The sequence below is a fragment of the Pestalotiopsis fici genome (genome assembly GCF_000516985.1).
Source record: "Pestalotiopsis fici W106-1 unplaced genomic scaffold PFICI_Scf_9, whole genome shotgun sequence".
Lineage (NCBI taxonomy): Eukaryota > Fungi > Ascomycota > Sordariomycetes > Amphisphaeriales > Sporocadaceae > Pestalotiopsis > Pestalotiopsis fici.
In genome coordinates, this window is record NW_006917099.1 from 406,393 (window position 1) to 421,014 (window position 14,622).

The 14,622-nt window shown below is 49.6% G+C and overlaps 3 protein-coding genes across 3 annotated transcripts; 2 read left to right on the top strand and 1 right to left on the bottom strand.

The window, feature by feature from the left end:
* Positions 1-1,166: 1,166 nt before the first annotated feature.
* PFICI_11539 (uncharacterized protein) lies at positions 1,167-2,360 on the top strand (the record flags this gene model as incomplete). Its single annotated transcript, XM_007840120.1, has 3 exons — positions 1,167-2,018; positions 2,086-2,223; positions 2,283-2,360. The coding sequence occupies 3 exons, from the start codon at positions 1,167-1,169 to the stop codon at positions 2,358-2,360; spliced, it is 1,068 nt and encodes a 355-aa protein (XP_007838311.1).
* Positions 2,361-9,573: 7,213 nt separating this feature from the next.
* On the top strand, positions 9,574-11,313 carry PFICI_11540 (uncharacterized protein; the record flags this gene model as incomplete). Its single annotated transcript, XM_007840121.1, has 1 exon — positions 9,574-11,313. One exon carries the CDS (start codon positions 9,574-9,576, stop codon positions 11,311-11,313), a length of 1,740 nt encoding a protein of 579 aa, XP_007838312.1.
* A 934-nt stretch (positions 11,314-12,247) lies between these two features.
* PFICI_11541 (uncharacterized protein) lies at positions 12,248-14,521 on the bottom strand (the record flags this gene model as incomplete). Its single annotated transcript, XM_007840122.1, has 2 exons — positions 12,248-14,297; positions 14,349-14,521. The coding sequence occupies 2 exons, from the start codon at positions 14,519-14,521 to the stop codon at positions 12,248-12,250; spliced, it is 2,223 nt and encodes a 740-aa protein (XP_007838313.1).
* Between the last annotated feature and the right edge of the window lie 101 nt (positions 14,522-14,622).

The following is a 14,622-nucleotide window of genomic DNA, read 5'->3' on the forward strand; positions in this document are numbered from 1 at the left end:
AAAGGTGGAGTTGGAGCGTCTACCACCCACCGAATCTCGTGTCCCTGAGACCACTGTTTGTGTGCCGGGGTGTGGTGGTTCAATGAGACCACTAAAGCAACAGCTCATGGTCAGCTCAGGCTCGAATTGTTTTGTCCATAGCCCTCAAACAGGCAAGGTCGGGTCTTATGGCGCGCGCCTTGTCTGTATTTCCGCCGAAGCTTCATTCGTGCCAGTCAAGTAATAAAGTGGCTTAGAACACTGAGCCAGTAATGTAGGTAAAAGGTAGGTAGGTAGGTACCTTGATAATGTAGAATGCAACCAGACCCCTACACTGTATGTACTATGGCAAACCCCTCTCCAGTTCAAATCGATCAATGCTTTCCATCATTCGTTTGGCTGCTCCACTACTCGAGACTAAGGTGTCTCAACCCATTTGCGGTACCGCTTGGATGCAAGAATGAGGAGAAGGAGAAGTCGCAACGAGGAGGAGGAGGAGGAGAAGTAGGCGGTTCATTTAGTAGGAAACTCTCGCTTCTATCTTTTGTCAACACACGAATTCAACCTTCTTTCACACTTTACACACACACGCACTCTACTTGCCGCTGATTACCATCTGGTCTTTTCTTTTGCAACCCGCTTCTGCTGTGTGGGTCGAGGGACCTGTCATAGTGTCAAATCCATCCTCATTCTATTATACGGAGTAGGTATATCCCTACACACTTAGCGAACCTAACCTAGTACTGTCCCAGCGTCGAACAAAGCTTTTCTTTTCTTTTCTTCCCTTTCTTTTCTTCACCATCGGATGCAAGTCAGTAAGGTTCTCGCGTGCAACAAATCGATCCCGCGCACTCGGAACCTCAGCCGATAGCCAATTCATCTCTGCATGTGACCCAAAAAAACAACATCCGAGCTACCAATCGGCCGAGACATACAATACAAGCTGGCCAGAGAAGAGGAAAGCAGCAGTAGCCATTGTGCACAATCGCAAGCTTCTTTCCGTCACAACTCTTTGCTTATGAGAGCGAAGAGGGAAATTGCAGGAGTCGACGTCAACATACATACGCAAGGGTTTCACCAAAGCTGCTTCGCGAAACCCAAAGAATCAGCAAACAGCAACAAGCCGAGCAACCGGCCGAAGAGCAGACACGAGTAGAAAAGCGACAAGAGATCAATTCACGAAAGCCATGTCTGCGAATCAAGACGGTCCTCCGTTATTGCGGCCAATCCCCCGCCGCCCTTTCAAGCTCAACCTGTCGGGCCCAACACCCCCGGAAGACGAAGATGAGGAACCTCAGGTTCTAGCCCACAGCCCCGAGTCCAGTTCCAGTGGCTTGCTCAACCTCGACTTCCTCAATAGACGCCTCTTGGACCCGAGATCGAGTACGCCAAGGCAGCATGAGCCGGGCTCTGCATCTGCCGACATCAGCCGCGCGCAATCCTACATGAACCTCACGAGCTCGACTTTATTTGGCATATACTCGCCGACGACGTACGGGCGGGATCGGTACGACCAGGACGAGTTGACTACTCCCTGGGGTACGGGAGCCGAAACCCCGGCCAAGAAGTTGAGCCTTGACGAGCCACACTATGACATTCAAAAGGAGCGAGGAAGGCCGATGCGCCGCCGGTCTTCGTTACATCCGACAGCCAGGCCAACCCCACTGTCGACACCTGCGACAGTCTTTTACTTGGGTCTCAGGTCGCTGCTACTGTTTGGGCTCGGTATACTCTACGGTCTTATGATTGTCAGCTTTCAGGATAGGCACAGACTGGGGAGGCTGCAAATGGACGATATTGGCAAATCTACGGCATCACATGTTCAATTCATTGCGTTTTGGGGCGTCGCCGGAATCGCCCTTGGTGCTTTACTTCCTTGGTTTGACGGCGTTTGGGAGAGCGTTTTTGGTCAGGAGGACGATTTTGAATCGGCAACCGAGCATGCAATTAGCTCCGAGGAAGAGGAAGCAAGTCAAGCAACCGACTGGGGCTTGGCTATTCGAGGCATCGGTGCCTTTGTCGGTATCGTGTATGCCATTGTAAGTTGACGCATCTTATGACTGGTTCCACATGTAATGGAGACTATTGTGCTAACCACGGTTGCAGCGGAAAACACAATGGGCATCCACCCTTCAAGTCTCTCTGAGTCTGGCCCTGGTAAACCCCTTTCTGTGGTACTTGATCGACCGGTCCAAGCCAGGCTTTCTCCTATCATCCACGGTTGGGCTTGTGGGCTCCGCCATTGTAATGAGCCTCAAGCCAGACATGGTTCCCGCCCCCACCAGTTTATTGTCATTTGACAGCTACCAAGCGAACTCCTCATCGAATGGGGTGGACCCGCCCACTATGCTTGGGGGACTAGCGAGCCAACCTGCCGTTGAAAAAGGCATTTGGATGCTGAGTATCCTGTTTTGCTGCTGTCTTTGTTTTGGTAACATTGGGCGGCGTTTGGCATTGAATCGGTCAGCAAGCACAAAAGGGAGGTGGGCCGAGCAAAAGACTGGCTGATCCTGTACATGTGAGACAACGCAATGATACCCCAGAACTCTTCTCTCATGTGCATTGGGTGGCTTAAAGGGGCCGTTAATTCAGGATTTAATCATCATCCGGCTTGCGCGTTACGACATCGAAAAAAGGATTTGGTATAAAAATAATTTCTGGGCTTATTTGGCAAGGACATCGGCATGGTCTGGAACTCGTTTTTATATTGGGTACTGGTATGGATATGGGCACTGATAGCAGCACAGGCATATGGTAATTTGTATTCTGATATCCTGATACTTGGTATTTGGGGACATGTTGGCCACAAATCCAAGGGTGGCAGCTACCTCTTCTTGGAGTATGTAGTTTTCGATTGAGAAGCATGTTTCTACAATGTCAATGTTTGAGCCTCTCAAAATCTCCACGACGTGACTTGGTGCTTCCTCCCAATTCTGTAATGTCCCAAGTGTTGAGGTTCGCTCGCCGCCATGTTGTCGTGCCTGACTCGGATCTATACACCCTTGATCAGTTCTGCGTTCTGTGCCATGATCTTCTCTTGATGCTCTTGCCTCATCATTCAAACATGATGTAGCAACAGTAGGAAGTTTTCAGCTGTGGCAACCCCTCAATTGCGCTTGAATCATGATCGCCACGGAGGAATCAGTCAGTGCGTCGATACAAATAAGATATGGTTACTTTGCACTCGAGTTATGCGTAGTATCCTATGACAAAAAGCCTCGTAGCTTAGACCTCTTCAGGTTCAAGGGAAACTCACCCTTGTCTCTAGTGCGAACGAGGATATTTTCAGCAAAGGGCGGTTTTGGCCATTCGCCATATACCCCGTCAACACATTGACATGTGTCCTTTTTTTATCATCCAAGTCTAATACGAGCAAATCTAATAACTAGAATATAGCATTGGAGAGGCTTCTTTTGTAATCAAGCCCCACTATTCCCTCGGAAAGGACGTGGAAGCCCTTGCCTTGTAACACTGGGTAGCCTCCACGAAGCTCTATACACGGATAGCTGCCCGGATCAGTCACGAGTAGCCATATCGGGGCCCTGCTTGATGCGTCCAAGGCTCCGGGAGGATTCTCGTATCATTCCAGGTGTGTTGTGCCATGCAAATACAAGTTGTTTGCAAAAACTCCTACAGTAGACAGAGCTGGTCAGCCGTATTGTTTGCTATGGGATAGTGTCAGTGGAGAACAGGAACATGTCTGCATTTTTTTATCACTTTTTTCGTTCTTCGTTTTCACGGATTCCGCTCTTTGGCTCATGGGAGAGGCTCAAGCATCTGTGCTGGTCATTCATTGGGGGATGTTCATTGCCTAGTAGCTTGTTCACGTCGGGGCATCGAGGGCAAAGGTTAAAAGGCAGGGACTGAAGCAAATTCTGTCATGACTGCCTGTAAATTCAAAAGAAATTTTGTAATGAGTATTATTATATCTATCATTTTCGGTTCCACGTCTGTGGAAAGGCCTTGATACAAAGGCTAGACTTCAAAACGTCCATGTCGGCTTGCCGGCTAAGCTGGCAAGGACTTGATCAGAGAAATGAATCCCCATTTCGATATATACAAAGCTCATACGAATTCACATTGAATTCCCTTGGATGAACCGCCAGCACAAGTTAATGACATTCTTGTCTACACTCACTCCCTTTCTCCAGCCTACAGTTTAGATTTCCATGAAGGTTACAAGGCGTTGCATACTGACTGCTTAAGTCGTATTCGGCAGAGGTACTGCCAAATCCCAAGGATTGGGACGAGAAACAATCACCTATCAAGGAACAGCTCGTCACAATAGATATCTCCTTATCTTATTATCTGGGAATATCTACTGCACTACTATATATGTTACCATGACGAATAGTTCTAACAGTAAACGTAGGCTCATGGGCATAGACCGTACGCTTCAACAAATGATAAAAAAATGTCCGCGCAGCCAAGACTTTGATATTCATCTTTTGCAATACTTGATACATTGTTTGAGGTCATCAAAGTGGCTGTAATTCACTAATTCTAAGCACGACATGTCATGATCATCCCAGCCCCTGGAGGACTGGTACGATAATAGCCTTGACCAGGCATCGTCCTGGGGCTCTGCTCAACTCCGCCCAGCAGCAGGACCCGTACACCCTAGAACTTGATCCTTTGGCTGAATTGATATCATCGGCTAGTAGACGGGGATATTCGTGCTATTGGGTTAGCAAAGGCCCATGGGCAATTTGTTTTCTTTCAATTTGTTTTCTTTGCGGATGGCGCCCCGCAAATCAAGTCCTTGGATACCTCGCCACCGTATATCCGAGACATTTACATCGTGTCGTAATTTCAAAACCAAGATCAATTTCATCCCAATTGATTTGGAATTTGTTGCTTAACTATTTCAATTTGGGGGTGAACCAGTTTCCATATCGAGCTGGTAGGCTGCGGAAATAAAGGTCGGGACTCGGATACTGTGTCAAGCTGATGATGACAGGGTACCTAGAGCGTCAAAATAAAGGTGAGGAGCAATCATTGGTTGCTGTATCTCTCCATTGCTTTTTTGAGTTGTCTATGATACGATCACTAGTTGGAGATATCCAAAAAGACCCATCGGCAGTCGTGGGAAGAATTTGGGGGTGCGTATCGGACTAAGCAGAATGCAATAGTCATGGACTTGCTTGGATCTGAGACATGGGAGCCACAAAATTTCCTGGTAAGTTTATTGTTCCAAAGAAGCAGTCTCAAAGTTTATGCTTGCAAAACGGTGAGAGTGCGAAGAAGCTGTTTGAACGTTGCCCGGCATTTGTTTCTAGACCTTTACGAGTCTCAGTGTCTGTGACACCAAATATACGGGATTTTGAGTCAAGGTTTACTTTTCAAACAACGAGTAAATAGGAATCTAGCCGAGGTCCATTGTAGATAACATATCTCCAAGATAGCATGAGCCTGGGGTTTATCGTGACAAGTATCCCATACTGATCCGGTGTCCGCTGACTCCCGACGCTCGGTGCATTCTAATCGGAGCACGGGATGGACAATGCATGTGTAAAACAACTTCAACAGGCAAGCGGACGACAAAACAAGAGCCGAGAAAGCAGGACGGCGCTGTGCTAAGCGCCATTACTCTCGAGATGACGAGCAAAGTCTTTCTTGCCAAAAAGAGAGAGCGTTGAAGTCGGTGGTCACTTTCGCTTTCCTTTGCCGCGTGAAGTCGACGCATCATCACTGACCCTATTTAGAGCTGACACTTTGATGAGTGTGGAAGTGCCACGCCAGACCCGACAAAGCGTTCGAATTCTATAGGTTTAGCTAAACGCCGAAAGCTGCAAGGTCAAGCCACAAGGCTTATTGTTGTTCCAAACAACCAACCATCGATATGGGTATTCAGTATCATGTAGGTAGTGTTCAACAGCCTTGAGGATATGCAGCCCTTGAAAGTCCTCAACGCTGTGGCTTGAACCTTGGGTCCCGGGGAAAGGCTGGTTCTGCGTAAAGGCATGCATTTGGTGAGCTAGATAACCTAGGTTAAGGCGGCTGGTCTTGAGAAAACTAGGGGTCTTGCGCCAAACACTTCTCTGGAGACCAGCCGTGCGCGGAAGAACGCCGTCGAATTCCATTGGCTCTCGGCCGAAACCAGGAATCAGTATCCGAACCGCTTACACACGATGGCCGAAAATGTCGACTGTGTTTTGGCACTCAAGACCATTTGTCATTTAGGCGGCCTCTGTTGACCATCCAGGGCGAGATATGACTCGCATACTTGGGGAATTCAGGCGAGTGCCTGACCAATGGCGGGCGTAGAAGGAGGTAATAAGGACACGAGGTAGCGATTCCATTAAGATGGGGAGATCTAGGAAGTCCATTCAAGCGTCATAGGTGAGGCTGAAAGGAAACCCCTCCCTAATGTGATGGAGGGTGGCTGACCTTTGGACTATCTGGGTTAGGGAAGTAGCTTCCATCACGGGTCTTGCGGGACATAGATCAGGACACGCGGCCACTTGAGTCTGTTGTTCTTCTGGTCTGTTTCTAGGATAGATTCCTGCCGCCGTCGAAGAAAAGAAATCTCACTGCACACATACATCGTGTGGTTGCGACAGTGGGTGAATCTGCACGAGCTGGGGGGCGACGATTAAGATTTGAGGTACTCAAAGATGATAGGTGCAAGGACGCGGAGCACGTGCCGAATGAGGTATCAGACTTAGATCTATGAGCTAATAAAGCCCGCTGGCGAGGACAGGTCAGGGTCTATTTTGCTTTGGGGCAGGGGATTCAGAAAGAGAACGACGGGCCGGCGGCATGTTGTTGGGTTCGGATCTCTGTGCACTGCGAGATAGATCAGGGCTTTGAACAATAGAGGAAGAAGTGCCGTTAGTGGTATAGTCGCGATGAGGCGCGATGAAGCTCGATTGTCCGTCAGCGGCTCGGCCCTGGGAATCAGAGCAACAGTAGAGGATCAGAACTGATTCCTTCGCTATGCCTTAGCAGCCGCTAGACTAAGCGGAGGCTGAGAAGTCGCTAGCAGGCCATTCGGGAATGTCAAGTGCTAATGGAAGCCATGTAGCGGTACCTACCTGTCGCATTCCTGGGCAGGTTGACTGACGAAGCAGCTCCAAGTCGAAGGTCTACCGCGCAGCCGCGCATGCGGTAAGCCAGAAAGCGCTAATAGCTCTCTAATGATGTGCTATCATGAGCAATGTTGCTGATCTTGGGGCACATCTAGGCAACGGGCTTGCGCCAAATGGATCTACAAGTGTACCGTGTCCAAGCTGATGATGAATTTTTTTTCTTCCTTCGTTTCACGGCCAGACACATGATTGGAGATGCCATTGCCGTGCTCTCAAGCAGGGAAGTCTTTGCGCTTTGGCATGGTGATATGACAGTAGCGTGGCTAACGAAATGCGGCGAATGGCTTCATCGTGCTGTTGAGAGGCGGCGCAAAAAGGTGAAGCTCAGGAAAAGTCGTGACGCATGTAAGTACAGGGGGGTCCGGGTCTAGATGGTTCAAGTCCATACAATCCATGTCAGCATGGACTTTTGAGAGCTCAAACCCTAAAAAAGGTCCCTCTCGAGTGTCTGGAGAAGGCCGCAAAGCTGTCTTTAGTGTATGTAGTACAGCTCTCTCAGCAGGTGTGTTGGGCAGCGCTGCGCCTGTTTTGGCAGATGGAATTGATGACAACCGCCATCACGACAGTGGCTATAGCCATTTAGTATTGTTTTCTTTTTCTGTTTTCTCGCTTTCTTTACTTTTTATGTTCTAGATTACCCCTTGCATCTTCACAAACGGTCAGAGCGGCTGCATTTTTATGCAACCACAACTATAATTATCCTTCCCTTCCCCACGCGTCCGCCGAGCTCGCAGTCAGCCAATTACCTACGTCACACCCCCGGGGCTCGACTTCATGGGGGCGGAAGTCAGAGTCGATGTGTATGTATGTAGTGAGTGTACCAGAGTGCTAGACTGCACAACAGGACAAACTAGCTACCTAGCTCATAATCCTCCATAATATATTTGCTTGGACGATAATAGAAACCAGCTCGTGGCTCACTGTTTTCCTGCATTGCCTTTTGCAGCAAAGCAAGACTGAATCTTTTTTTTTCATCATCACATATCATCTTCTCGTGTACACATGTGTGTCTTTTAGATTGCAAAGCTACTTTAAGTACGGGAAGATGTGGCGGCCCGGACGGAGGATTATGAAAGCATTCAAGGGCAGGCCGACCGAGGAAGGAGGAGGAAAGAGCAATTGATGATGCATGCAATATCCATTTTGTTTAACAACATAATGTTATTTATTCTTTCCTCACATGAGTCGCAGAAACGTGAAACTACACTATCAAATGCTGTTAGATATTCATCTCTGCGTATCCAGATCCTTACATTCAGTTGCCTGTTTGGAACAGGTCCCTCAGTGTTGGGTTGGATTTTTTTTTTATCTTACCAGAGTTTCAAACCTTTTTTTTTTTCTTTCCTTCTCTGTCTCTCTCTTTTTGACTCTCGCGTGGGCGATTCAAGGGTCCTGCAGCCAAAAACCCGGTAGCTGCTCCACATTGTGTGTAGATTCACCATTGTCGACTCGGGCGGTTTGGCGGTATTTTTGGAGGGGGGCGGCGAGGCGGTTTGCAGTTCTCCCAATCAATGCTTGGCAAAGAAATGGCAGAGCCAATACGTACCGTAGCCGCAAATCTCATCGAGATCGCCGGCCGTCTTTTTCTTCTCTTCAACCAATGGCATCCAGCCAAACTCGACAATGGCCGTTGAAGTACCGGTACTGACGCATTTCTCTCGTCGGTCTCGCGAATACGTACCTCTCTCGTCTCCGTCTCCGTCTTCTACTTCTTCTTCTCATGGCTCACCACTCGGGCTTGCTCAATTGCCTTGAGACAAGCAGCAGCCCCTACCTACACTAACTACCCTAGGTCCCCTCCACACCCTTCTGTCGGGACGCAACGCACTTCTGATCTGCGCATACATGTATGATGACCTCCTACATCTTGGACAACGCGCCACGCTCCGCAGAACTCTGTTTGAACCAAAATTTCTGTTACCATAATTCCCCAAATGCTCTGAAGGCTCGGCTGTCTGCACGCCCCGAACGCTATTAGGCGTCCCAGTTACCCGTTTCTCCTGCTGATCCCCAATCAGCCTTTGACCAACGTTGCCCCATGTGGATACGAATAGCATCACCACCAAGCTGTGACGGCGATTACTATCCTTGAGCTGCTACTGCCTCTGATCTACACCAAAATCTACCACTTCACCATTCCTCTTCTAATCTGAAGACCACCTCGGCTGGATCATATCCGTCTGGCGCATTTTCAGTGTCTATGCTATTAATTAACTACTACTCGATACTCGTGTCTATCCTAATACACTGCCGTCATTGCCACTGGTCAGCGGCCATATACTAGGAGCAGCTCCAGAATAAGCTTGTCTGGCTTTCCGTGGTTTGACTGCATACATAACCGATCAGCGCAGAATTGGGTTGTCTGCATCTGTGGTTTTCTTTGCAATCTACACCACCCTTTACATATATCTCTTGTGTTGATCGGAATCGTGCATCGTGGCGCAGATACTCGGCCTCGACTCTAGCACACCTGGCATACGGGCTTGGGTGCCAAATCACTTTCATGTCCTCAGCTCAGGCACGCAACAGCCCGCCGATACCAGCGCCGTCTACGTCGTCCCGAAGTCCCACGTCGCTATCTTCGCGCTCCGAGAAGAGTGACTCGCCGGTTGGTAACCCGGCCGGGACCGAGGATGTCGCCGCGGCCTCTGCTCTACTATTGAGCGGCGCCAAGGATGTTCGTGAGATCATCAGGCTGGTTCAATGCGGCGTGTGTTCTCGCATCTTGCAGAATCCTACTACCTTGTCATGTGGGCGTAGCTGCTGCCAAAGCTGCATTCCGCCGACCTATCTGCGGACAAACATTTCCTGGCCCGCCACCGCCAACCGCCTCTATGGCTTCGAGTGCCCATTCGAGGAGTGCAAAAAAGAGCACGCGATTGGGGACTGCAGTGTAGATGTTACCCTTAACAAGGTCCTCGACATTATCCGCACGGCCGTTGAACAGGACCGAGAGGCTACACTGCCGCAAAATGTATCAACCCGGGTCGTCACCCTCGATCGGTGGAGCGTTGCCGGACTGTCGTCGATGGAAGAAAAGGGTGTCACGACACAAGTAATCAAGGGCGGACGAATTGTGTCGACTTACACCTTGGTCGAAAATGGAAAGCTCGATTACAAATGTGAGGTCACATACGCTGCTATCGGGGCAACAGAGGAGGAAGTGACTGAAGGCGACGTTGCTGCCTTTACGAGCCTGAAAGAATCGGTGCGCACGGAAATGGATTGCCAAATTTGTTATGCACTGTTCCTCGACCCAATAACAACGTCCTGCGGTCACACCTTTTGTCGAAACTGCCTTCACCGGACCCTTACTCATTCGGAGCATTGCCCCATCTGCCGACGAGCATTGTCCATCCAACCACATGCGCCCTCTGGCTCGGCGCCGTCGAATCGACGACTGGCGAAAATAATCAATGGGTTTTGGGCCGACATCATTGCGGTACGAGCGCAGACTGTCCGCGCTGAACTACAAGCCGAATTACGCGGCGACTTTGATATACCAATTTTCGTCTGTACACTCTCATTTCCAGCCATGCCGACATTCCTACATGTTTTCGAGCCCAGGTACCGAAGGATGATCCGACGAGCCATGGAGGGGGATCGTACGTTTGGAATGGTGCTTGGTTCGGCAACGACCAGCCCGGATGGTCGCAACTTTTGCGAGATTGGAACTCTACTCCGGATTGTTAACATTGAATTTTTTCCTGATGGTCGCAGTCTCTTGGAGTCAGTCGGTATCTCGCGGTTCAGAGTTGTTCGACATGGCACTTTGGACGGCTATGTCGTGGGAAAAATTGAAAAGATTGATGATGTCAGTCTTGCTGACGAGGAGGCCATGGAGATTTCCGAAACTATGCATGGCCAGGGTGTTCGGGATTTTATCCAGTCCAGGAGCAACGAAACGTCAACCGCCACCGACCAGGATCCCCCTCAACAGCTGGAAGAAGCAAACGTGCTTACCGTTCAGGACCTCGAGACCAAGTCTACACGCGAACTTTTGGAAATTGGAATCACCTTTGTCACAAAGATGCGCGCACAAAGCGTATCTTGGTTGACCGCAAGAGTTTTGGCAGTTTTTGGCGACTGTCCAAACGATCCTGCCTTGTTTCCCTGGTGGTTTGCCAGTGTTCTCCCCGTTAGCGACGAAGAGAAGTACCGGCTACTTGGAACGTCTAGTGTTCGGCAGCGCATGAAGATTTGCTGTCGGTGGATTGTTGAATGGGAAGCAAGTAGATGGTGAGCATATCCTTTATGGTGCTCCTCTCGCCATACAACCCCCTCTTTTATCTCCCCCTTTCTCATCTCGTTTCGACTTTGGACTTTCTCCCTGCCAAGGGATACCCAGCGGAAATTCGAATTCGGGATCATACCTCTCACTCAATTCCATTTGGAAACACCTTGTGTTGACGGATGAACTCCAGGACCATATCAGATTGTCTCGTCTTATGACTCGCCCCCGTCGGCGTGCTTGTATTTTTGGTCCTCGCATTCATGTTGAGCCCCGACGCACGGTAGACTTCACACACAACATTGGGAGGTGTTTTTGGCGTTCAGATTACGATTCTCCAAGGGCTTCTTGTTGCATTTCAGAAAGACATCATACTAGTGATACCTCGCAGCGGATTTTCTAGAACCGCTGCAACTTGCATTGTCTTTATTTCACTATTACAAATTGCATATATAGCGCTGCATGTGGGGGCAAATATGTGCTCTCACAGACATATCTTTCAGAATAAGACTATATTCGTCCGGTTTAAGTCTCTATTCACTTGACTTTGTCATTACTTGTTATCGAATCGACATGCCAACAGTGCCAACCCAACCCGATATTGTAGGTTCATTGCTGCGTCCAGGTGTTGAGGTATCCAAGCATAAAAAATACCCTAGTTGACTGACGTGACTTCAAATGACGCGCCCGTGAGACAAGGTGGGACCAGATCTCGTCATGCCCTCATCCAACCTGCTAGTCAGGACTATATAACGAGAGTTTGTATATTGCACTGCGATACGCAAGCATATGTGACTGTCAACATTTGTTGAAGTGAAACTCGGACGGAACCATTCAATCGCGGATGTAATCATTCAACTCTTGTCATGCTCGGAGCCTTCTAGAGACATTACCTGATGCCCGCACTGTGCCGTTTTCTTCAATGTTGATGGGTGAAAGAGCGGGATCACCATAACGGGGGAGGGATAAAGGGAATTCGAACAGGGGAACCAGGACCGACCAAATGCACCTTGGTAGTGCTATCGACAAACATGATTTCAGATTCGCGCAGCGGGTCTGGACCGTGGTGGCCTTGCGTCGCACTGGACAGACTCACACTGCAGGATTTCTCAAACATGTCACTCAATTGACCCATTGAGAAATTGGACCCGTACGATGATATTGATAGGCCAGGAGACGGGAGTGCGCTTGCGTTGTGGTCTTGAGGTATGCTCCTTGTGTGCCTTTTCATGGCCAGTGAAACCTCATGTAGCCGTCTGTAGGATGAGTCGGCGGACCGGAGAGACGGCGCTATGGTCGGCGCAAGGCTTTGAGGTCTCTGACCGGGACCCGACGACTTCTCCAAGGAGGGTTGCTTTGATACGGTGTTGGAAGAAGACTGCTGTTGTATGTCTTCTCTTTCGCAAAGCCTGCGAATAGCAACACCCAGAGACTCGTGAGGTTTCTTTGTCCTCTCATATAGCCCCCAAGGTTCCTGGACACAAGCGACGGGCTCCTGAGGCATTTCCGTCCGTTCGTAAAGCCTGCGAAGGTAATGCGTAATGAGATTGTCGTCCTCGACCCGAGTCATCTCGAGCACTTCGGAGCATACGTACAGATGCTCCGCCAGTGGAACTCCAAGATATTCTTGTGCTTGGATCAGCCAGGATGAGGGGGCCAGGGCAGGAACAAAGGCTCCATGCCACATCTGCCAGAGGCTCACAAAGGTGGTCGATTCGCCAGAATTGCTGGTGAGTTTTTCAGGACAAGACTCCTGCCAGGCAATGACTCCTTGGCACCAGCCGAGGCTCTCTCTGAGATAGCGCGTTACGGTGCTCGCATGGGAATCACGCACCGCAAAACCTTGTCGTTTCATCGCGGAACAGAATCCGAGAAAGTCCGAATGGCTGATTGCCGGCCCTTTTTGGGACGTTGAGCCCGTGGCGACAAACGGGTCCTTGTATCCTGGAATGAAGGTGTGATCAAGGTGACAGAACCGTTTGTAATAGACGTAGACCAGCACATCAGACAAGTGGCTGTGGAGAAGATCGCCATTGTCAACAAGCTTATTTGCAAAAGATCGAGCCTGTCCAAGGTGGTGGCCGCTCTCCGAATGTTTGCGTTGCCGTGAAAACAAGTTTGCTAAGAAAGCGTGGGCCAAGAACTGCTCAGCTGATGGCCGAGTCACTCGATACCGCAAACGGCTGACTACTTCGGACAAGATTCTCTGTATAAATCTGCAGTCAAACTGTGACCTCGCCGACCGAGCGCACAATATCAAGGACGGCGACGTGTAGAAGTCGTCGCGAAACGCGCCTCGCAGCACTTCGCTTACAAAAATGATCGAGGACAGATTAGCGGCATCCTCAAACTTGCCGCTGGCGAACAAGTACTCGGCGATAATCTTTAGTCGATTTTCAATGGCAAACGATAGCATAGGACCATAGCGCGGTCGGCGAAAGCTCCCGATTTTCTTTGCCACCTTGGAGCAGAAGTCAAGAGTGATGCTCAGGGCAAATGACTGGTTTTCAGGGGCCGGCTGTGTCAGTATGGACTCCACAATCCTTTCAGACAAGGGGCAAAATGTCTCATTCTGCAAAGAATTGGATGATTGACTCCGTAATGAGTGGTTACGAGTGATGTCTATAGGATCAGAAGAGCCTTTTGCGCCACTGGACTTTGCTGGCTCGGCGTCGACAAGCATAGGATAGCAGCCTCCTGACGATGTATGACTACGGACGCGGTGTGGAAGTTGTGGCCGAGGGTCCGTTTTGAGCCTCTTTGCAGTCGTCATTTCCGACAGTATATCTTCTGTATCGTAGGTTTCGGTGCTCGGTGTGCTCCTTCGTCGCTTTGAGTCAGCTCCAACGTCATCGAAAGTTGTTTGCCTAGTATCGTGGTGTTCGAAAGGTGTTGTTTCTTGACCGGTCTCGACTGTCCCGAGTGCGAAAGATGCCTTCTTGGTCTTGTACTTTTTGAGTCCCCAGAGCTCTAGTCGGGCCGTATACTGGCGTAGACTTGGAACTAGACGTCAGTGTATTTCCTGTAGGCTCTCAAGCGTAACATACGTTGCCTCAAATCCATGAGTGCGTCTCATGCTCGAAGCTAGCTCTTCAACCGTCATCTCGCCGTACATTTCCCGAATGTCCGTCTCGAATTCGTTCCATACTTGGTCGGGTATCTGTCGCGCCTTTGCCCGCTTTGGGCCCCCGTTCCACCTCAATTCCACGCTCTCCTGCATGGTTGAAAATTGAAGATTAACTCTTCATACTGTGCGCGTATTGCCTTTGGGCGGTATCGAACAAGGCGTGGTGTTTCTCTGGGGTCTGAATAATTACAGGC